Source organism: Ascaphus truei, chromosome 7 (genome assembly GCF_040206685.1).
Source record: "Ascaphus truei isolate aAscTru1 chromosome 7, aAscTru1.hap1, whole genome shotgun sequence".
Lineage (NCBI taxonomy): Eukaryota > Metazoa > Chordata > Amphibia > Anura > Ascaphidae > Ascaphus > Ascaphus truei.
The window spans coordinates 64,915,730-64,941,135 of record NC_134489.1 but is presented as its reverse complement, the minus strand read 5'-3'; the positions used below and the strand labels follow the sequence as shown (position 1 = coordinate 64,941,135).

Genomic DNA, 25,406 nt, shown 5'->3' with positions numbered 1-25,406 from the left:
GAAAAATGAAAGCCGGACCCTTTGTTCCTGAACAGTGTGTGTAAACATACTCAAAGAAGTAACGCTATGAGGATGAGCAGTGTGGCAGCCATGATTTCTCATAGGGTTCCCCCACACGTTTGTTCCTGTTCTATGCACTGCTGTACAGTGTATGGGAGTTCTTGGGGCCTTATGCTCTGCCCTACATTTTCTACGATAGGCAGGTGGCTCAACCCCTCAGTTATTATTTATTTTGCTGTTTTGGGTGTACCTTTTTTTCTGACCCCGATTTAGTCAGTCAGGGAACGATAAAGTTCTGGAGGTATTATTTATGTATTCAAACATGGCTGACTTACTGATTGAAACCCAGTGATTCAGTGTGGCGCTAAAACACAGTGATAGTGATATTTAAATAATATTAAAATAATATTAAATAATATATTGTGTAACTGAAAGAAACTCTCAACCTTCCAGGGAATATACACTGATTCCCTCACAAAACGTTTGAATCCAGGACAGGAAGGGAGCAGGATCGTCAGGAACACCCAGAAAAAAACATACAATAACAAATCATAGTGTAGTACTTAAGGACAATTATGGGTCAGATTTCAGGAAAAACTTGGCTCTTACGGATCGCCTACTTACAAGAAGCAGGATAAAAAACAGCGTTTTTGTATGTAAAGTTGAATAATATATTCCTCCGCCTAAGATAGCAGCATACAGCAGTCACTGATGATTGTAAACTGGATAGTGTAATCGCCGGGGCTTTCGCTCTCACAGAACAGCAACCGCATTCATACAGAGAAAGAGGGAAACATAGTGTGTACCAGGTAACACTAAAAATTTATAAAAGAAGCATAGAAATGTGTACTCACAATGCAACGTGTGAGCACATTCACATAAAGGTTTCTTTGAATATCAGGCAGCTACACGAACGGCTTGGCAGTTGGAAATGTCCTCCACTCCACTCAGAAATCCCCTCCTCGAGGGTGCCCCCTCGTCCGGATAGATGGCGTCTGACGTCACTTCCTGGCCTCGGAGTGACGCCTTCCGGTGAGGGCGGGAAGATCAGGGGGTATGGAAGACTCGCCGAGCCGCAGCAGCAGTGCCTCTGGGGTTGGAGCAGGCTATCAGACCATCAGGTTATGATGCAGCTGTACTCTGTCTCCTTCCTTAGCTTGGCTCAACGCGTTTCACTGCATCCGCAGCTTCCTCAGGAGCAATAATCATGTCCCCTAATGGGTGTTACTTAAATAGCATCATCAATTGAGATACTAATTGAAAACACATTTAATTAATTAATTTACACACAGATTCTCCCACAAGGGTACACAATTCTGTGGCCAAAAATATCGACGCATAAAATACATATAATAAATTGATTTTAATCACTCTATATTAAAAGATAAAAACATAATTAGAAACTATAATTAAAAAACTAGGATCATAATAAAACTCAAGTTGATAGTAATTAAATGGAGAGGATCCATATGTATACACAAGGGGAAAAGAGAGAAAAGACATTGATTAGTTAAAGGGACATAGGTATAAAATAAACCAGCATGATTTAATATAAAAGAATAAAAAATACAGATTAAATATGTGAATTATATCAAAATAGCCAAAGTGCATATGCAAAGTGCAATAATTAGAGGAAAGGTGCAATCTCAAAATCCACATTAAGACCATTTGGTGTCAAAGTGTTGAGTTTATGTACCCAGTACATTTCCCTTTTACTTAGGTCTAAATTTCTGTCTCTACCTCTCCAATGTTGTGCTACATGTTCTATAGCAGTAAATTTTAATCCTGCTACATTGGAGTTGTGAAATATGGAAAAATGTTTAGATACATTATGGGTCTGAACACTTCGTCTAATATTACTCAAATGCTCTATGATGCGTGTCTTAATTGCTCGTGTTGTTTTACCCACATATTGTAGCCCACATGGGCATTCAAGAAGGTAAATTATGTGGTTTGAATTACAATTCATGTATTGTTTTATTTTATATTCCTCATTTCTGTTGTTGCTCTTAAATTTCTTTTTATCTGGGTTTTTATGTCTACAGGCGGTGCATGAACTACACCCATAGAATCCTTCCAATTTTTGAAGCCATCCATTTTTATTTTTATTTGATTCAACCATTTTGATTGCACTTGGTGCTATCATCCCCTTCAGGTTTCTAGCTTTTTTAAAGATCACCTTGGGGTGTTGTGGTATGTTATCCTTCAGAATTGGATCATTTAATAAAACATGCCAATGTTTGTTGACTATTTTCTTGATTTTGTTTGATTCTTTATTAAAAGAAGTTAAGAATGCTGTGTCAAAATTTGTGTTTAAAACTTTCTCTTTTTTATTTGGTATTATTAGATCCTTTCTATCTAGGCAATTAGCCTTTTCAAATGCAACGTCCAGGAGTCCTGGATTGTACTGTTTCTCAACAAAGCGTTCTTTTAGTGTATTGCACTGATCATGAAATACCAATGTATCAGTGCAATTACGGCGCATCCTCCTGAACTGATTATAAGGGACATTGTCCATCCATAAATTCTGATGGCAGCTTGTACGTAAGATGTAGTTATTGCTGTCCACTTCCTTAAAATAGGACCTAGTTTTTAGAATGCCATTCTCTATATAAATATTGAGATCTAAGAAATTGAGGGAGCTTGTACTAGTAGCAGAAGTGAATTGTAGGTTATAATGATTTGTATTTATACCTGACAGAAAGGCGTCCAAACTCTCCTGACTGCCTTGCCAAATCAAAATCACATCATCGATGTAGCGCCGCCAAAGGACAAGGTCCGCCCCCAGCACGCCACCGGGCCATATGTGCTGTTCCTCCCAGAGTCCCATAAAGAGATTGGCGTAACTGGGAGCAAACCTCGTACCCATGGCGGTACCACATCTCTGAATGTAAAAGTTGTTATCAAACCAAAAATAATTTTTGTCAAGTATAAAACAAATGCTATCAAGAATGAATTGTATTTGCTGTTCATTCATATCTGAATCTTGTTTAAGAAAGAAGCTCACTGCTTCACAGCCCAAATTTTTCTCTTACTTACTGATTGACATAAAATTATTGGACATCGGCAGTGTGATAAACTACATTACTATACTCCAGGGTTCTCCAACTGGTGCCCGCAAGGGGTCTTGATGAGGCCTGACTCTCTGGTCCTACTAATTTCATAAGAGTTGCTTAGCAGCCAAGTGCAGTTTTTCCACATGGAAACTCACTTGTAAGTTAAGGCATGTAGATATTTATAGCACAGATGTTAGAAATGCATAAACATGTGGAAATATAATAATTTTCCAAGTCTTCAAATTGATCTAAAATCACATTGCAAAAATCTTGTGGCACGTTCTCTGATCTGGCCACTTTGGGCAACTAGTTCAAGACCCTTGCTATATTCGGATACTGTATCTCTGCCTATGACATGTTTGAAAAGTTGGTGTATGTCTCATGGCAAAACATTTTAAAACAAATTTTTAAAAATGGCGGTTTGGTTAATGGTCTGATCGTATTTTCTTTCTGCAGCTCCAATCAGTACGATAATTCAAGTACAGTGCAGTCATTACAGATTGCCCTTGCAGTATTGGCAGCTGTTGAAATAAGAGGGTAAGTCTGAATGTCATGTGTGAATGAAGAAAGTTAATTCCGGTTACTATATGACCATGCGAGCTACGTACATTCAAATCATTTTTTTATATATAAACATGACCGAGGTTTCTTGGGAAATTTTCCGAAAGAGGAACACACGAAATAGTATTTTAGGCAAAAAATTTATGCTAACATCCAGGATTGTTGATACTATGCACTAAATTTGTCTTCGCCCCTTGCGTCCTGTCTGCCTTTGTGCTTACTGACCTAAACGTGACATTGTGGTGTGGCATAAGTAACAGTTCTGTCATTACTGGGGGTCTCTTTAACAGCGTCTCCAAAAGTATTAAAACATAGAGATGGGGTGACCAGATCCAGTCCTTAAGAGATAGCAACAGGTTGGGTTTTCAGGATATCCCTGCTTCAGCTCAGATGGCTCAGTCAGTGGCTCAGCCTTTTGATGCTGGTCAGGGAGTCAATCTGTGAAATCCTAGAGTTCCCCAGTGTCTACCTGATTCTCCTGTGACATATAAATCTCTGGCCAAATGAATTGTGAAATTGCCAACTAAGTTCACACATCTGTGGTCTGGGGTAGTTTGGAGATAAATACCCTGAAATGGGGAGTGTTTCTCTTTCAATCTTTGGTGAGGTTTGCCCCCACAGAATTGTACAGTTTGTCTGGGACATGGTGCTGTCCCCTGTGGATGTTTAACATGGCTGCTGCTGGGGGCAGAGCTTATTGGAAGGTCCTACAATGCTTTGGACCCCCATAGAGATCTATAAAAACAGGTTCAATACCTGATTACCCAGGCATTTAATTAATGAACCACAATCTGTCCTGCATTTAATAGCTACAGTACCATCCCATTCTGTATTGTATATTTCCTTGTATTTGGTCTCTTTCATAACCTTAAATGTTTTCTTCTGTTTCCCTTTTTGTAACACTGAAGCGCTTTGAGTTCCATTGGGAGAAAAGCGCCATATAAATAAAGTTATTATTAATAGATGAACGGCACTGCAATACGAGCAAATTTAATCCAAGTTTTAGAAAAATCTATGTAACAATAAAATATATTTTGTATATTTTTATGCTGTTGCCAAATACAGAAAGGCATATTTTTATTTTCACCATTGGATACAGTATGTTTCACTGGTTCCATTTCTTTTATACTTCTGAAGCAGTTATGTACAAATAATATGCCTGGTTATTCAGGGCGAGCAACATGCTGATCTATAGATTGTGTACGTGTAGCATCAAATGAAGGGTTTATGCATATTTTTTTTTTAGCATTTGGACTGAGATTTCTGTAATAAGCGGGAAAATAGTAAAACCTGAAACCATATTAAACTAAGTCTTGCTGGAAAAAAAGTACAAATGATTTGTCTATGTTTATATTAAGAATATTATTGTGACTTGAACATTGTTAGTAACATAAACACAAATGTATTAAGCACTTGGGTACAAACACCCTCAGCACCCAGAGGGTTAATCAGAAAATATGGTTTAATATGTTGGAATATAGTCTCACAAACTTTAACTTCATTGGTACATTTAGTTTTCAGAAGGTATTAAGGTGATTTTAAGCAATTTTATGTTGGCCTTTATATCACTGTAGAGTCTCGACTCCCACTGAGGTATTTTTGCCTATTGCAAATTGGGAGCCAAAGGAGAACCCAGTAACGGAAGAGGATATTGGACCATTAGTTCAACACATCTATGAGGTAATTTTATGTCCCAGATTTTGAAATATGAAATAGCATTTAACTAGTATTGTCTGCACATGGAACAGACCAGGGATTTGAATAAGGATCTACCGTTCCAGACACTAGGTCCCATATTCACTAAATGGTGCTAAGTTTTAGCACAACTGAACTCCTATTCAAAAGGAGTGGGAAAGTAGATTTATTTATTTATAAAATGTTTTACCAGGAAGTAATACATTGAGTTACCACTCGTTTTCAAGTATGATGTGCTAAAGCTTCGCTCCCTGTAGAGCAGGCCTGCACAACTCGTAAAGTGAGAAGGGCCGAACTGCTCCAAGGAAAAAAAATTTGGGCCGCACGGGTAAAATCATCATCATCATCATCATCATCATCATCATCATCATCATCTCCTACAGCACCTCTCATCATCATCATCCTCAAATATCTCCCCCAGCACCCCATATCGTCATCCTCATATCTCCATCAGCACCCTTCATTATCATCCTCATATCTCCCCCAGAACCCCTCACTATCAACCTTTGCGATACTCCCCATCTACCTCTCATACCCCCATCTCTCCCCCTCACCCACACACATAATACTCCCCCTCCACATCAAACACACAATACCCCCCTGCACCTCACATCACTCTCCCCCCCCCCCTGCACCTCACATCACTCTCCCCCCCTGCACCTCACATCACTCTCCCCCCCTGCACCTCACATCACTCTCCCCCCCTGCAACTCACATCACTCTCCCCCCCTGCAACTCACATCACTCTCCCCCCCTGCAACTCACATCACTCTCCCCCCTGCAACTCACATCACTCTCCCCCCCTGCAACTCGCATCACTCTCCCCCCCTGCAACTCACATCACTCTCCCCACCCTGCAACTCACACCACTCTCCCCCTCACAAGGAAAACAGAGTTTGGCCCCACAGCCCATTTCAGCAGCCCCACACAGCAGCCCCCCACAGCCCATATCAGCAGCCCCCAGTTAATTTCAGCAGCCCCCACAGTAGCCCCCCACAGCCCATTCCATTTCAGCAGGCCCCCCCAGCCCATTCCATGTCAGCAGCCCCCCACCCCCTCCCATGTCAGCAGCCCCTCACCCCCCTCCCAAGTCAGCAGCCCCCCACCCCCCACCCATGTCAGCAGCCCCCCACCCATGTAAGCATCCCCCCTCCCATGTCAGCAGCCCCTCACCCCCTCCCATGTCAGTAGCCCCCACCCCCCTCCCATGTCAGCAGCTCCCCACCTCCCTCCCGTGTCAGCAGCCAAGCAGCCCCCCACCCATGTCAGCAGCCCCCCTCCCATGTCAGCAGCCCCCCACCCCCTCCCATGTCAGCAGCCCCCCACCCCCTCCCATGTCAGCAGCCCCCTCCCATGTCAGCAGCCCTCCTCCCATGTCAGCAGCCCCCCACTCCCCTCCCATGTCAGCAGCCCCCCACTCCCCTCCCATGTCAGCAGCCCCCCACCCCCCTTCCATGTCAGCAGCCCCCCTCCCATGTCAGAAGCCCCCCACCCCCCTCCCATGTCAGCAGCCCCCCACCCCCTCCCATGTCAGCAGCCCCCTCCCATGTCAGCAGCCCTCCACTCCCCTCCCATGTCAGCAGCCCCCCACACGTCAGCAGCCCCCCAGCCCATTCCATTTCAGCAGCCCCCCAGCCCATTCCATTTCAGCAGCCCCCCGCATGAATGAATGAACTACCCCCCCCCATGCTTACCTGGTGGTGGCGGCGGCGGCGGCGGCAGGGAAGCATGAGGGAAGCGCGAGGGATGTGCGCTCTAGCAGCAGACCCGGAAGTTCCAGGTCGCGCTACACTGCTAGAGCGCGTCCCCGTGCTGGAGGAGGGAGGTTAGGAGCGCGCTCCTATTGGAGCGCGTCCTTCTTTCCCTACCAGGAAAGGGGGGTGAAGAAGGGGGTCCGTCGCGGGCCGTATGTTGTGCAGCCCTGCTGTAGAGAATATAGGCTTAGGTCGCTTCTTCCTATAAATCTTCTATTATGATTGTCTTGCTGTCTGCTTTTTATGTCTCTTCCCACTTACATTTGAGGAAAGATTTCATAATGCATACTGCGTGGCGTAATCATCAACCAATTATTTTCTGTTGTGTTGGGTGCCAAATTGAATATGGTACCTCCAGCAAAGACAAGGAAACACAATGTGTTTGTATATGCTTAGATACTTGACATATAGGTTTAAAAAAAAAAAACAGAACTGTTTCATTTAGAAATCCTAATTTAAAAATATATTTTCAAAAGCCAACAACAAGAATACTATGTGCGATGGAGCCATGAGCCATAAGCCATGCGAAATGCAAGTTTGACACTGTACCACATACTGTATGTGGTCATATTGTATTCGTTGTACAACTCTTTCCTTGCTCAACTTGAGCGCTGTTGCATTTGTTTCTACAGTATGTGGGGGGGGGCGCATTGATTTTAAAATGAATTAGATACGCCTATTAATGTATTGGCATTGATTCACCATGAGCATTAAGTGTGGTTCGGGCTAAGCTTAAAATATATATTTTTTAATAACCCATTCTTTTCTGTGTATTTCAGTAAGTAGGGAGTCTCCGGAGCTGAACCGTGTTCATTCCGGCTCCGGGGATCCCCTGCTTTCCGAAATACCTCCGAAGGTACCCCTGGTACTATCACCTCCAGGGGAAATATAAAATGGTGGGTTTAAGCTCCCCATCCGTTACGGCTTCCTATTGGGCTGCATGATGCAGGGGATTTATAGCTGCAGTTCAGGCAATGTGTGCCTTTTTTTTTTTTTTAATAAATCAGTGTATGTGTGATTTTTTTTTTTAATAAATTAGTTCTGTAGTAAGAAAAAATACTTTTAGCATTTTCTGTTTTAAAAAAAAACAACTTTGAAAGACCAATTTTCTTGTATTCTATTTTTAAAAGCATGCTTGTTGCTATAGCAACCATTTACATTCCCCGTAGAGATTGCCCACATGAAACTATTGAAGTAAAAAAAAAAAAAAAAGCCTGAACTGCAGCTTTAAACCTTAATGAAGAACCGCGGCACTTTCAGAAGTATCTCGGGACGCAGGGGGTCCTCGATGCTGAAAGTAACGCAGTTCAGCTTCCGGAGACTACCTGCTTCTTATTCAGTACATGTAAACAAAAGGGATCTTTTTAATTGGAATTCTCCTTTAAGTTAAATGTGCCAGATAATGCAATTGGGGAAGTCTGTGCTTGGTACAATAAAATGAAGTTTAGTAACTTTGTATTTTAATTAAAACACCATATCTATATATCTATATCTCAAATCTAAAAGTACAGCTACCTAATAAAAGGGTCAGTTAATAGAAATTACATGATTAAACTTTTTTTCTTTTAATAGTCAACTTATGTTTTTTGTTTTTTTTTCCCCTTAAATTTCAAATTATTTATCCAGTTTCTTTTTCTTACCAGCTCAGGAACAATGGCCCCAGTGGATTTAGTAAAGCTATACTTATTCTTCAGTGGCCTTACAGGTACAACAACAACACCTTGTTGTACATTGTTAAATATGAAATTGATGGACCCATGAACTGCACATCCGATGTGGAAATCAACCCATTAAATGTTAAGGTAAAGTGTTGCCCTCCTCCTGCATATTCAGTGGTCAAATGAAACCCTCTTGATGGAGATCTATTTGCTGGAGGTTGAACCCCACAGAACACCCTTGTAGAAATGCTTTCAGTTCATGAGTGGCCACTGAACACTCCAGCAGTCTGCGAAGGTGCATTAACTTGCATTGCTATGATTTACAGACTTATTTGGAAGTGAATTTATGGCAGGGAAGACTGGTTATCTGAAAAACAAGAGCATATTAAAAACTAAAATGTAGTAACTTCGCCCCTGGGAGGCAGCTGGCCCAGAGCTCGTGGCGACTTGCAGAGTAATCTATAATATGAATTGTTTTCTTACTCAAAATAGCCTCTGCTGATAAACAGAAAATAATAGTTTGTATTTTTTTTCCAACTTAAAAAAAATAATAAAAATAATAATAATGTTCGTATAGCTGCTAATTCTCTCTGAATGAATTTGTAATGAATACCTCACCTCACGGTACCTAAACTATCTCAAAGCATTCTAGAGTTACTACTTCTTTTAAGCAAAGGAATAAATACAATCTAGATATCGGCGACAGCCACTACTACATAGCCAGGGCTCAGGTAAGTACACAAACATAACAACACAAAAATAACCCCGCGACAGCTTAAAATGATGATAGTGAGGTGCTCACTAGGTATGACTACACGAATACAGGAGAACAGGAAACCGAGTTATGAGCACTCAATCACTGATATGGTAAGTGAAGTAATTAAAATAGTTTTATTGTCAACTAATGAATAAAATAAAGGGTATTAAAATCAACACTGTGTGTAGTGACTATGATCGTTGTATAATCACTATATGTGAATGCTCACGACCAGAAAAAGTTAGCCAAGATACTCCTGCATCTGCACTGATCATGTGTTGCTATCAGTGCGGATGTCAATAGGGGGTAACTTAGCAAGATGCCCCTGCATCTGCACTGATAACCTTAGTTTGTTACCGCTATCATATGAGTGCAAATCTATTTGATATTACACAGAGATTCAACTAGGGATCTATATCATACTTGCACTCTTCTCAGGAGTTACAAAGGCACCATAGCCCTTCCCTTTTAGGCTTCCCAAGGTGGCCTATATTCATAGTACCCTAAGATGGCTTACTGAAGCCATCAGTTATACACTTGTACATGGTCGTGAGCATTCACACATAGTGCTTATACAACGATCATAGTCACTACACACACTATTGATTTTAATACCCTTTGTTTTATTCATTTGTTGACAATAAAACTATTTTAATTACTTCACTTACCATACCAGTGATTGAGTGCTCGTAACTGTTTCCTATTCTCAAGTACACAAACATATTGGCCAACTATGACCACAATGCAGGCATCGTTTAACTTCTAATCTCACATCACAAGCTATTTTCTTTAATAAAAGACAGTCAGAACAGGTAACATCTATAACTTACCAGCAGAGCGAGATGAGTGAGCACCACGACTTCTCGTAAACTGATAACAACACTTAAACAAGGAGATAATATTGTGCTCGCCATGATATCCTTAAGTAATCCACTAGTACAATAATATATATATATTTTTTTTTTGCAAAGCACATAATAAATAAATACAATTACCATCCATTATACTTGCTGCAAGATTAGTCATAAATGGGCAATGACATGTATATATAAATCTTATCATTTTCATTCAATTGTACTCAATTGTACATGATACCCTTATTTTCCCTTTATAATGTTTAAAGTATACAGCAGCCCCATCTCATTTTATTTTAAGGCATCAGAGATCGAATATAGAACATTCCCTACAAAAGAATCCACTCTTACATAGGAGTGCATTTTATATAGGAGGCCTTTCAATGTGAAGACACTATTAAAATACAGTATTGAAAAAAGTTAATTTGACAACCTGCTCACTATCTGATGCCCCAATTCAATATACTGTGAAGCCTTGTCCGTGTCAGGGAAGCATGAAACCCCATTCAAATAAAATGAAAAGGGAAAAGAAGACATCCAGCATATTGTGTTTAAACAGTTCGTACACTTTTTCATGTTTCTTTGATTACAACACATGGTAGGTCACATACAGTATTTGTACATGTGCCTTTCTTAACCACCTCTCATTTCTATTAGAATATTACTATTAGTCAACTTTGTAAAATATTTTCTGTGATTACTAATATACTATTCCCACCTATGTGAAGATATATATATATATCTCTTTGCATAACTCAACACAGACATTGAAATAATATGGGGGGGGGGGGGTTATCTGGGGGCACCTATCTTATTCTCTTTTTGTTAAACTTTTATTTCTTAATAGTATATAATTAAGTTTAAGCTTGTGTATTCAAGTCATCTCGTCTCCTCTCTCTTCTGTAGACTGTTCCTTTCCCACGGGATATATCTCTTTTGACCCCCATGATAATACGCCTTCTTTCCTCTGGTGTACATTTTAAAATTGGTGTCCATTTTTCTTTAACTGTTACACCTAGTAGATCCCCATTATATATTAAATCTCTTCTATCAAATTATATATTTCCTTTTCTAGATCCCTGATTGAAGGTGGGGACGTATCTAACCATTTGTTCATTATAACTTTCTTCGCCAGTACAAGTATAGAGTTGAGTGCCTTTGGTATTTTCTGATCTGATCTGTTCCTTTGTATTTAGACAGGGCCCCCCAAAAGGAGACTTGTTTCTTCTTTACTTACATTGATATTAAAAACCCTTTTAATATATACCGTTACTTTGTACCAGAATTTTCCTATTTGTCGGCATTTCCACACAGGAAATAAAATCTTCCATCTTAACATCCAGCATATTGAATAAGGACCTCTGTCAGTTTTACTTGACACTCATCATGCTAAAGTACTTGCCACTAACCCCTGGAATGTGTCGGTAATGTTAATTTCCTTCCTACAACAAACCCTTGATGAAGATAGATGTACGTCTTTGTAGATACATTTATAGGCTATAAAAACATCTCGGGCTATTTGATTAAAAGTTATCACAATCTGTAATTAAATAGAAATAGCAGTGTTAGAACAGTTGCGATAATTCAGAGTAAATTAGTACTTCAGTTCTAGGTGATACCTTTATTTATTTGGGCTAACAAGTGATATTATAACACAAGCTTTGGAGAGTAACATCCTTCCTCAGGTCCAACAAAATAAGTATACAAGAGAGTGCAACTCTCAAACTTGTCTTATAATACCTTTTATTATTTTTACGAACAATTGATATCCCCTAATACTGAAGTACTCGTTTAGTCTGCACTATGTAATACATTCTAAAAAAAACAGCCTACTAAAAGTCCGTAACAAACTGGATAAATGTGATTATTTCCCACATTTCTCAGTCTGCCTTTGCATGAGTTTGGCGCAAGATGTGCTCATTTTTGAGGCCGTATCCTCAGAAGCACAAAATAAAGCAACTACAATGTGGTTTGAAAGACTAAGGCCGCGTGTATAGTGCCTGCGACAGCGACAGATTACGTCACCCGTCGCCACCCGCAAAAGTTGTATTACGCTTTGCAGCGACGTCGCAAGCGACCTGGCCATTGATTGGTTCAGAGGCTGTCACATGTGGCGACAGCCTCTGAAAAATCAAATTTGACCGGCTACCAAATTTTTGGTCGCAACGTCGCTCCTGTCACGTTGCGCTTACTATAAGCGCTTGCGACGGTGACCATGCATTTGTTTCAGAGCGACGTCGCCGGCACTATAAGTGCACCCTAAGGCTTCAATGTGTACACACAAGAACAATACAGGGAAGGGGTGGGATACTATAGAAACCTTTAAATAAATGAACAGTACTGGGCACAGTGGCGGCATATTTCAGATAAAAGCATGCTAGAACATGCTCTGACGGAGGGTAATCTCGGCAGCCTTTACATAGTCTAAAAAGCAAATGCTTATGTGATTCTTCATAGATTTCAACTTCACAAGCAGATGAGATGAATGATACACACGCTTCTGATGACCGGCAACGCAATCGTCGTGATTTAACGCCAATTGAAGGGAATATGCAGACGCTTGTAAGATCAATTGTACCTGTATCGTGTATTTGTACGAACATACAATTATTTTGGAATATATATCTTGTAGGCTTAATTTTCTTATACTGCTATATTAATCCCTTAGACTTTGAAAAGCAAATTTTCGACTGTAGTTTTGTATATATTTGTATATCTATGCACATACACTGTAGATCTATCTCTCTGTGTATGTATGTATGTATGTATGTATATACACACACACACACACACACACACACACACACACACACACACACACACACACACACACACTACAAGAAGGTCTGCGCTCACATAACTTGCAGTCTTGCCTGGGTGCACTAGAAGCATGAAATGTATAAAAGTAAAAAAAAGGTTTATTACTGGATAAGGGCGCTATATAAATTTTGTAATAAATAAATTACATCAACATTTTGGTCCTATTACAGGATATATTAGTTTGGCTCTGAAATGTCTGTAGGTTTGTTGCCCCTACTAACATCACACTTCTGATCTTTTAGAATAGTTATGGCCACTAGGCTACTTCGAGATTTTGTCATTGAATATATTAACTATAGCCCTATGGTAGTCCTGTTTTATCCCATGTCGTTGGCAACTTTTGATGAAATTGTAGACTTTTTTTTTCCCCCAATGTGAATAACATCCTGGTGCTTAGGGTGGTATATTTTCAACATATCTAAGCAGTTGGTATTGATGGACTGCAATAATCGACAATTTTGTCAAAAGTCGTTAAGAAATTGAATTGTCTATTTAAGTCGCTATTTCGTTTTGAATTCAGGGCTGTGGAACAGCGGATTGTCTCAGAATTATTTGTCATATTGGACGACTGGAGAAAGGAAAGAGTGCAATCCTTTATGTTAGATCAAGACTCTGGACTCAAACATTCATTAGTGTAAGTTAATATATTCATTTATCTTCTCTCGTGTATTTGCATTGAACAGTGATATAACACCTCAAAACTGTTTTATTACAGAGTGAAAACCAGAATCATTCATACTCCCTGAAATCCTCTGCTTCATTCAGTGTTATAGAATTTCCCTATAAAAACTTGCCTATTGAAGATATCTCTAATTATACAGTGGTAAGTGTGAATATATACACCTACACAGTACACCTTTAGAAAATATCTACTCCTTTTTTTTGTTTTTTTTGTTTGTTTTTTTTATTATCAAAATGTACATACACCGTAAAAGTAAAATGATTGCAATCATCATTCAAACGGCAGAAATTCAATCATTAACAGCGGCTCATGCGAATGGCAATTAACAATCACTAATTGCTGTTACTTTAATTCATTTTTCTGTGCTTCCCAAATATTATATTATAATATTTTCTGTGCTTCCCAAATATTATACTTTGATAGACGTCAGTATTTTAAGATGAAGATTTTTAGATTTTAAGCCAATGTCGACCAGAATAATGAAATTGAACATTAAAAAACATAAACCTATTTAGTCTCAGCCCTTCTGACGCTCCCTGAACATCACAAGGGCTGGCATGCCTGGGACCCTCATGACGTTCAGGGAACATCATGCACGTTTCCTAGGGGGGACATCATATTTATGTGGTGGACACAATGGGAACGAAAGTCGAGGACTTCAGTTCTGTTCGTGTTACGTGACTGTGACCACATGATCGCTACCAAAGCGATCACGGGGTCTTTATCCTGGAAAATCCATTGTTATACTGATGCTGCTGGACATTCAGAAAAGGTTAAATTAGTAGTTCAAACAGAGTGGTCCCCTGGAGCTGTGGTCCCCAGTTTATTTGTAGATGTTGACCACCGGGCAAGAAACCTGGTGGAGACAAAATGGTCGCTGCTGTCAGCCTTGCTCCAGGGGGAAATAGAAAGCTGTAACTTTCACAACATTCTATACATGACCAAGTAGCCATGTTTGGAGTAAATGGCACAAACAAGTAATAAAATATCTCAAGAACTGGGTGGTCCACAAAGGTCACAGCCTCGTGCTGCACATAATAAATACATTTAAGAATAGGAAAAAAGTATATATGTGTACACTTACACACACTTACACAAGTGCACACACACAAGTGCACACGCAGTACACACGCATACACACGCAGTACACACGCGTACACACGCAGTATACACACAGTACACATACACAGTCTGTAAAGCAGGCACTCCTGGACTTTTCATTTAAAGCATAAATGTTTTTATTAATACTGGTCAAAAATAAAAAAAATCTTTATGCACTGCGTGAGAAATGCTGGCGTGCCAGCTTTACAGCCACCATTTTACTGCGGATTGCACCTAGGCAGCACCATTTTTTCAGTGGGTGCTTCTCTCTCGCAGTGTTCAGTCAGGATTGCTGCATCTATCAAATGTTCGTCAACTTTCTTTTTCAGGTTACTACGAATGTTTTGTGGGTTAATCCGGCAATCAATCTGCCAGTGCCCGTATGGGTGATTGTACTGGCTGTATTATCAGGGTTGCTGCTTTTGTCCCTTTTGGTTTTGATAATGTACAAGGTGAGATTGTTTTTGTAACCTTTTTTGTGTTCAGTTTTTGAGTTTGTCACTTATTTAATTTGTGATACTTTGCATTTATTACAGTGGAGTTCATATTTTGTAAACAGCTGCAGATTCATAATGTTAAGGTTATTCATAAAGTTAGACATTGGAAAAGATGTGTATTTTGTCTAATTTGCACAACATTGTTTCGGCTCGGCAACCATTCTGAAGGCACACAAGTTGGTTAAGAATAAATAACAAATAACATATCTATCACATACCACTATTTTAAGAATTTCACTTCTATAGTAACCATAAAGGCCATGTTTACTAAACGGCACCACTCCATAAGACACCGACCAGTGCTGGAAGACACCTTCCTGACCCATGCAAGTGAATGCGCTGTAAGTGGTCTTCTGGCACCAGAGCGTTTCTTGAGTAGCTCGGCTTTGTAAACATGGCCCTAAATTGTGCTGGTTCTTTTATTCTAAACATTTGGTTAAAAATACATGTGTTTGGCCAATTGTACAGAGAAGTAATACAATTGGGAAGTAGAAATAGACAAACGATAGTGGAGAGGGTGGGATTTAGTAAGAACTTTTTGGGTGAATTAATATAGATCAGTTCCCTCTTCCGTATGATGCACTTTAGTGTACGGGTTACATGTCTAGTTACATCCATGACAAGTAACATAGTCAGCCTTTCTTATATATGTGTTTGTTGTTACACTAATGGTAAAATGTTATGTACATGTGCACAAATATAAGGGTTTGTTTACATCTTGAATCTGACACGTGTATAAAATGCACATTTTAAATCTTTGTCTGTTATACTTTTTTAAAGTTTGGTTTCTTCAAACGTGTGCGACCTCCACAAGAGGAAACCGAAAGAGAGCAGCTTCAGCCGCAAGAGAATGGTGAAGAGAATACAGATGCTTGAGCTAAATAATGTCTTCCATGTGCAACATTGGTTGATGCTACAAAGACAATCCAGTGCATGGGAGCCAAGTCATCACAGGATACAAGCAACATACCTTGTCATTGTTTTTAATGTTTACCACAATATTCATAGAAAAAGGGTGTTATGTTTGTTTTCTAGAGCGTGCCCTCCTTTTCGTACTCTCTGTACCGGTACAAACGAAATGTGTTGCACTTTATGCCGTCAGGGGTCTTATCCTGTGGTAAATGAATTCAATGGTATGAAGGCAGCAGGACACTCGTGAAGTTGTACAATAAGGTATCTTTATTTAACATGCATACTCCTACGTGTATCGGCCCCACCTCCGAGCGAAACGCATAGGTGTAGTATGTATATTCAATAAATAAATCTTTACTTCAACTACCACAATATTCAATCATTAAGTGTGGAACGTAAACTATATTTTTCCAAAGGTATATCCTATTACAACTCATAGCCTTTTCATAATTTCCATACTGTTCAAACCATTTTTATTGTGCTTTAACAGTAGAGATTTGATAGGACATCAAAATTATTTTTTTATTGCTTTCCAAACAATTGTAGTCTTTACTGATCTTTTTTTTCTTTTCCTAATGGCTTAATGAGACATACATTTTTGTTTTCCCCTACGGAGTTAATGGTACACAAATATAGTTGTGTTAACACTTTGTTAAGACCATGTACCTTTTGTTCCATATTGAAGTGCTTTAATCTAGTTAATTAAAACAGCCATCCCTGCTGGTTTGTAAATTGTTTCATCTTCAATAACGAGAGAGAAAAAAAAAAAGTATGAAGTCTTGTACCTCCTTCAATGATGCACTCAAGTGGAGGTAGTACTAGGATTAAGTCACTTTACCATAATCTGTATTTTACTCACCAGTTTGCACCCCCTCCCCCAGTGAGACACGCTTAGAACCTAACATTACTGCTTAGGTGGGACTTGGAGCAGTTCTCCTGCTCTGTAGAATTAGTGGTTTCATCTCATTGCATCTGGACGATTACATGAAGCAGAAGCACACATTTTGGAGAGGGGGGAATGTAGTGCTAGTCGTGTGCCAGTGTTGAAGTCCAAAAAGAATAAAAAAAACATTGGCCACATCATTGCCAGAAAGCCAATCGGTGAAGGGACCATTACTATGACTCACATTGTTGAATTGGGACCCACGCCCCGTTTAATACACTTTGGATCAGATTTACGAAGCGGTGGTATGCGATATGGCGCTGGATAACCACGAATGGTGTGAATAGGCGTTGAGATGTCTTCTGTTGCTGGAAGGTGTCGTATTGCTAGTGCCGCCCATTGCATTTTTTTCCGTTTTTAGTGAGCTATATTGTATTTAGGTAGTTGCACCGTTAACACTCTATATCTGGGTAACTCTTTTTTTTACATTATTTACTCCATTTAATCACCTTGGTTTTTGCATGTCTAATTAAATCACTTCTAGCAACATAACCGGAAATAAGTTTAGAATCTATGCTAGGTAGCTGAAATCTGTGAGAACCAACACTTTTAAAAATGTGTTTAAAGTTATTTATATTTAACAAGAGTTGACAAAGTACTTGTCATCGAGGATATGTAGAGTTGCTTGTTTTCTTGGTGACCACTGGCTCCTAAATCTTTTGGCCAGCACCTTCACAGAGGAGATGATTATTTAATAGAATTCCCTTAGAAGCACAGGAAATGTTAGAATGGTCCTAAACGGTTCAATATAAAAAGTCAAGAATTCGAGAGCGCAAAAAAAGAGATTTAGCAGCGCACTGCCAAGGGAGCCAGATTGTAAAAAAATGAAAATATTTATTGGCAATAAAGCATCACCAAAAGGAGATGTAGGACCTCCTACGCGTTTCGCACACAAATGTGCTTTATCAAGGAGTATACTCTAAGAAGAATCTTATTCCAAGTATATTGTGAGTGAATATGATGTTTCTCACCTCCAATGAGGTTACAGCAAGGTGAATTTTCATTTTTGTTTGTTACCTTCAGGAGGGTGCATTATGGCTTTTCATTAAAAAAAAATTCTGAATACTCAGGATTATACCCACTCCATGCAAGAGCTTATTTATAGGTTGTATTAATTTATGATCCTTTTATAACATTCTGGAACCATTGGAGCACCCATTTCTTTCCTATTAAGATTTCGAGAGAGACTGACTACTGGAATCCCCTGTTGCTGGTAAAGCCGCCATGAGCACCATTTGCTTGCAGCCGCTGTGTATGCTCAGTCGTCACCTTCCCTGGAGCCTTGTGAAAATATTTTTCTCCCGACGCTCTGGAGAAGCTGAATCGTGCTACTTGTGTATGTCAAGACATGTCTGTGTCAGAAGATGCCTTTCAGCCCACTCACTTGAATGGGCCAGAAGGTGTCTTTACCACTTGGTAAATATGGCACCTTAGTTCAGGGGTGGCCAACTCCAGTCCTCAAGATCCACCATCAGGTCAGGTTTTCCTATATCCCTGCTTCAGCACAGGTGGCTCAGTCATTTTGATTGAGCCACCTGTGCTGAAGCAGGGATATCCTGAAAACCTGATCTGTTGGTGGCCCTTGATTACTGGCGTTGCCCACCCCTGCCTTTGTGACTGAATACAATTAACTATAGTGCAGATCCACAGCACTGAAGCATTTGGTGCTCTGATGGCGATTTTACTTACCATTTATACGCATTTGCGGCAGATTGTGGACATTCGCAGCCGGCATATAAGTTGTGAAAATGAAAAGTCTTACTCTGAGAACAGCGTAAAACTGTCAAATTTAGCAGGGGGTTGGGGAAGGGGGGGTGATTTTTTTTTTTTTTTTCAAAAATTGAATAACTTTGTAATTATTTGAATACAAATGTTTTTTGTTTTCTTCATTTTGCCTTGCAAATTACCAAATATTATTCTAATGCACTGTTCATGGTCTTGTGCACTTCATAAAACATTTGAAGGAACCTTGAATAACAACTCCACATCTATTCTCTTTCAAATGCAGAGGGTTCCTTTTCATTCTCAATTGTCCACATCAGCACACTTTAGGCTATTCTGTAACACGCATAAAAAATAGCTTATATACCTCTGGTGCCAGTTAAGAGGTTTAAGAAAAAGTAACTGTTATGGGGTTGCTTTTGCATTATATACCCTACTTTCTTTGGTACTATAGCAGGTGCAGTCCCAAAGTGCTTTTACATTTTTGCAATATGAAAATGATTGACACTATTTCTGCAATATAGAAACAAAGAAGCCATCTTTGCTCTGTTGGAGAAATGTTGGTGTAAAATATATTTTTTTTTTTTTTTATTTCTATGGTGTATTTTGTAATAGCTTTTTTCTAATTTCTAATAACTTTAATTTGACTGTTGTAATACATTTATATGTTTACATGTGCAGATGTAATAGGCGTCATTGTCCTCTCGTGGGATATGGTTGGTTATGTTGTGATATTTTGCACCAACACTGCCATTGAATCCTATGGAAACTGTGATTTTCTGAGCTATAATAGATATGTTCTGTTATCTGGGGGAACAATGTAACACGCTATATATTCATATTATACAGTATGTGTTGTCATGCTAAAAATGTTACAGTGGTAGTGTTACATGTTTGAGTGGTTTTAATTATTTGTTCTTGAGTGCCAAAATATTGTTACTGATATATAATCTCTGATCTAGTGTACCAATTGGTAACAATTTTTTAGCAGAAAAATATTACTAGCAAAGGTATTGTAGAAGGCAAGAAAAATAATGAATGCCATCTTTGAAATGATTTTAAAATGACAGTAGTAATTCCAGGTATGCGTGTGTATGTATGTACAGTATGTGTATATATTATTATATATATATTTCTTGCCTAAACCGTGGAGCCTCCTCGGTGCGCTCCCAAAGTCAAAAATGAAACTAGTTCCGGAAAGCCAACTGCAGTTCAGATAACATTTACAAAAAAATAGCTATATCTGGTACATTTTTACATAATGTTTCTCTCCTGTAGTGTTGGAACTATGTGGCGTTGGACAATACAATACTTCACTGGGTGTAATATTGCACTACTAGTAGATTCAACAGCATAATAAAAATATATTGTAAACATTGTTAATTTAGTTGTTGAAAATCTCAAAACTAAATAAAATCACATTGTAATGTTACAACCCACATTGAAGGCTTTTTTGACCAAGAACTGTTAACGCCATTTATGATATTGGGTATAACTGTATAGACACTGTAAGTATACATAGTGCTACTACTGTTAAATATTTTATATTGTACAGACTTTCAATGTACTCTAGCTTTAAGAAGTGTATTTAGCTCCTATTTAGAACTTTTTCGTGGCTTTTGGGCGATATTTACGAAATGGTGTGCTTCTCTGTAAAACATCTTCTGGCATCAGAAAACACCATACCGCCCATTCAAGTGCCTTAAGGCAGGGGTGCGCTCAAAATGGTCTTAGGGTGGGTGCCAAATCGAGCCCTGTGCTTACAGAGGCCTCGCGCTCTTCCTCACAACATTTAAATTGATTGCCGGGGGAGAGCACCGGGCCTCTGTAACTGCCTCTTACCTTCTCTCAGGCTTCTCCTCCTGCATCTTCTGATGGTGACGACGAGTTGTCATGATGTCTGAGAGATACGGTGATGCCGGAGAGCAGCTAAGAAGCCGGGGAGGGGGGAAGTGACGGAGTCTGCGCACCCCTGCCATAAAGTGTCCTATGGGAGTAGCACCACTTTGTAGAAGAACAATGGGCCGTGTTTACTACAATCGTGAAAATTTGCATGACCACTAGGCCAACTATTTTTAAGATGGTGTTTAGAGGAGAGTGCACGAGATTAAACACTGGTAAAATGACCAATTAGGACCCAGGACATACTTGAAAACGAGAGGTAACTCTCAATGTATTACTTCCTGGTAAAATATTTTATAAATAAATTAGACTGACTCGTTAACAGAGATGGTTGTAAACCCCTTGAACTGGAAAAAAAAAAGTCTTGGTTTCCAAGTGCCTGGAGATTTTTCGCTGAAGGTCATGAGTTACGTGGCATTTGCAGGGGTGGTGGTGGGGCAAACTTGTAAAACGGTTTGCTAGGATCACATGGCCCTTTATATACAGTACCACGATTTCCTGCCATTTTTGCAAAATGGGGCAAAATCCTGGCAATATTTTGAGGACGAGCCAATAAACAGTGAGGATGAGACGAGCAGGGGAGAGGATATGTGAAACGTAAGGGACTCGCCAAGCACTGATGTGGTATATCTCACTGCAATTCGACGGTAACTGCCTCTGACTTGAATAGAGGTTAAAACAGGATCGCAGTTCGATACCCCTTATCAGCGCGTAGTGAATTTCCCCCATAGAGTTTGTGCAATTCTCTGTAAGACAAGAGATTTTTTAGATAACTTGGGGGAAAAAAGTACTGTAATTGACGACTCTTTCTTATGTGTTCACCTTAAATTGATGGTCATCATTGGCGTAGGATTGCACTACTAAATATCAAGTTACAAACAGGTGGCTGTTGGCAAAGATTTGTCTCTTAGCCATTTGGTTGCAACTATCAGTTCATAGAAGAAAACCACAGTCACATTCCAACCTTTCCAGTTGTATGAGTAAATGCCAGTGAACACACAATAAACATCTTACTGTGGACTGAAGCCTTTATCACTAATGTTTCAAATTGTGTTGATTTATTTCATTAGCATTTTTATTAATATACCCGTTTATGCTGCTGAAAAGTTGCATGATTAGTTACTTTAAGCTTAATGACTAATACGCCTTCAAGAAATGTATTTTATAACATTAAATATGTACTATGTATGGCTGTTCATTTGAAGCTGGTTTATGCGTATTCTACCTGTACACCGTTTTTATAGAGACCTATCTTGAATTGCTTTTTAATGTTTGTAAAACATAAATGGGGGGTCTACTACTGTAATATTTAATTGTTTGGCATTTTAAAATAAATAACATTTTTTGGTATCTAATACACTGCTCATGTTTTTATTTTATTCCATTCTACCTTTTTAATGTAAGGAACAATCTAGATAGCCAGTTTATCATGTACAGCTGTAAATCTTGATGGAAGCATCTTTCTTAACTGCTCTTTAATAAAGAATAGTTCCATTTTCTCCTCCACCCGCTAACACTTCTCGACAAATGGTGAAATGACATACAAGAGAAGATCTAAATGAAACACCTCCCATATTTCGGGTTACATAGAAATAAGCTTGAATGTGCCATAAAGTGTCTTCCAGCATGTAAGCTGTCTTATGGCGCAGTGCATCTTGATGAATATGGCTGAAGTCCCCTATCTGACCTTTTCTTAAACAGACTGCTCCACTCTACTCGCAAACATTTGGTAAGCGCATTTATAGAAAAGAAAAAAATATGGGTTTCTTTTGAAGTAAAGTTTTCTTTTTAGAGAGATCCTGAAGGAACATAAAATTAATGTCGCTGCTATTTCCTCTACCCCAAACTCGCTCCCCTCTCAGAAACCCAGTCGAGCGCGCAACCCAATCTTTAAAAGTGTCGGGCAAAATATGCTAAACACAGAATAGCACAACAGAGGAGCTGAAGGAAGTGCAAGTTGTCCTATGTACCCTCTTAACAGGTAATAATTTAACTGTGAAAACCTGTTTAAAAATACTGATTAAAGAAAATGTCATGAGTTACACAAACGTAACCCCTTAAACGTGCCAGTGCTATTGGTTAATTTGACTTAATAAAAGACTGCACTGGTAGTGGTTAACCATGGGTACCCATAATTGAGTCGTTCAACATATGGCATTGCGAAATAGCTCATTTTAATCTTTGCGATTATGATATTATAGAAACAATGAGGGAATGAGTCAGATGAGGAAAGAGTTGAAATCTATGTCAATATTTAGACCCAAAGGTTTTAGAGTACACATTTTGTAAATCCCAAAAGTTTCCTGTTGAGAAATGTCCTTAAGCTTGTTCCCACCTCTCCAGTTTGGTCTCACAATCTCCATCTCCAAATATGTTACACCAATGGGGTTAGAAGGGTGAAATCTCTTAAAATGGGAAGAAACACTGTGGCAATCCAGGCCTAATGAAATATTTTGAATATGTTCTAGGATACTGATGTTCATGGGGCGTACAGTGCGTCTGATGTACTGTAGCCTGCAGGGACATATTAACATGTAAATCACTGAGTGACTCTTCCAGTTAATGAAACTCTTTATTTTGATGTATTCTTTGGTTACATTGGACTCAAAATTGTCATTTCTGTCCTTACCAAATTTTGCACGCCTTGTCCTTCGTGTGTTTGAAAAACCCTTTGGGCTTCCTGTTAAACCAACTGTCACTATTGTTGTTTTCTAAACAACAGAATGGCCCCAAGTCTTTTGATCAGGGGTGCGCAAACTTGGAGCCGTGAGATTCTCTGCGGTTGTGCGGGGGTTACAGAGGCCCCATGCACTTCCCGAAGGCATTTAAATTAAATGCTGGGGAAGCGGCGAAGGCCTATGTAACTTCTTCTTACTTTGGTTCAGACGGCTTCTGGTGATGCGTTGCCATGGCAACACGGTGTCAAATGACATCATGATGCCAGAGCCAAGGTAAGGTGGGGGTGGGGTGCGAGGAGAGCGGGACAGCCGGCAGGGGAGGAAGGTTGTGCTCCCCTGCTTTAGATTACGTGCTTTTGTGAAAACATTTGGAGGTTTATCTGGTAATGGAATAATTTTTTAGAATATGCCAGTGTTTTTTGATTATTTTGTTACTTTTCTCATATTACCTATTATATTGTGCAATAAATGGAATGACATTTTCCCTCCTGTGTTTTTTGTCCTGGTCTCAAAATGAAACTTCTATCTAAATTGCCTGCTTTTGTTTTTTGCTTCATAAATTTCTGATGGAAGATATTTTCTATCTAGAAATGTATTTTCAATGATTAGCGATTGTGCCTCACAGGTTTCCATATTATAACAGTTGCATCTGATATGCCTAAACTGTCAAATGGTATATTGGATGTCCACTTATCATGATGGCAACTATCCTTCAGTATATAGTGATTGCAATCTACCTTCTTGAAAAAGGTTTTAGTCTTGATGATATCATTCTCAGCATATAGTTTTAGATTAAACAATTAAATTGTACTTTTATGGAAATTATGGGTAAATTTGAAATTCAAATCATTCGTTGATATGTTATGACTTCATTCAGCAATTCCATACTCCCTTTCCAAATAAGATCACGTTTCCAGAGCACCAGGTTTGCGCCAAACGGATTTGAATTCTGGATGTTATCTTCCTCTCAAACCCTCATAGAGAGGTCGGCGTAGCTTGGCGCAAACCTGGTCCCATTGCAGTACCTCTTATCTGCAGGAAATATTTGCCCTCAAACCAAAATTAATTATGTGTCTGATACCTTCCACAATAATGTATTTGTTCCCCTGGTAGGGTGGCCATCCCTTCAAGTATTTTTCTGACCGCATTGCAACCATGAGTGGTCTATGACCTGTATAAAGATGTAACATCTACTGTACACCAGATGTAATCATCTTTCCACGCTAAACCTAAAATATTTATAACCTGGGTGGACCCCGATTGGTCTGAGGGAAGTTTGCTAACATACTCTTGAAAGAAAGTGTCAATGTATTCAGATAGATTTGACATGGCTGAGTTTATTCCTGATATGATGGAACATCCAGATGGCTGGGTGAGGTACATGTGAATTTTTGGTAGGAAATAGAATATTGGTATCTTTGGGAATTGATTGAACACAAATTTGGATTCATATCAGAAACGTGGAGAGAGAGATGCAACTAAAACTCACACACAGGGCATATTGTGCCTTTAACATAAGTTACAAGTATACAGTTACAAGTATCATGGGCGTCCGCAGAAATGTTTTCAGGGGGGGGCATAATGTTAACTAGACAGAGAGAGAGAGTGGTTGTGGGGGGGGGGGAGTGGTTGACGGGGTGGGTGACTGACACTTTGACTGACTGACTCGTGTGTGACTGACACTTGGGTGACTGACTGACACTTGGGTGGGTGACTGACTGACTGTGGGTTGGTGTCTGTATTCATTCACAGACAGACAGACACAAACACACACCCTCCCTCTCTCAGACTCTCCCTCTCAGACTCTCCCTCTC

The 25,406-nt window shown here is 39.4% G+C and overlaps 1 protein-coding gene and 1 long non-coding RNA gene across 2 annotated transcripts in view; both read left to right on the top strand.

Annotated features, from left to right (window-relative positions):
* The window catches only part of ITGAV (integrin subunit alpha V), a 113,310-nt gene extending 91,041 nt beyond the window's left edge, over positions 1-22,269 (top strand). The window contains exons 23-30 of the mRNA XM_075608871.1: positions 3,513-3,593; positions 5,192-5,297; positions 8,710-8,868; positions 12,793-12,897; positions 13,676-13,789; positions 13,871-13,978; positions 15,268-15,390; positions 16,216-22,269. Coding sequence (XP_075464986.1) covers positions 3,513-3,593; positions 5,192-5,297; positions 8,710-8,868; positions 12,793-12,897; positions 13,676-13,789; positions 13,871-13,978; positions 15,268-15,390; positions 16,216-16,311 — 892 coding nt within the window. The 3' untranslated portion in view covers positions 16,312-22,269. The remainder of the gene's footprint in view (positions 1-3,512; positions 3,594-5,191; positions 5,298-8,709; positions 8,869-12,792; positions 12,898-13,675; positions 13,790-13,870; positions 13,979-15,267; positions 15,391-16,215) is intronic.
* On the top strand, positions 401-2,248 carry LOC142499478 (uncharacterized). The gene is made up of 2 exons (XR_012802684.1): positions 401-1,032; positions 2,046-2,248. It is a non-coding gene; the product is annotated as an uncharacterized LOC142499478 (long non-coding RNA).
* Positions 22,270-25,406: the final 3,137 nt, after the last annotated feature.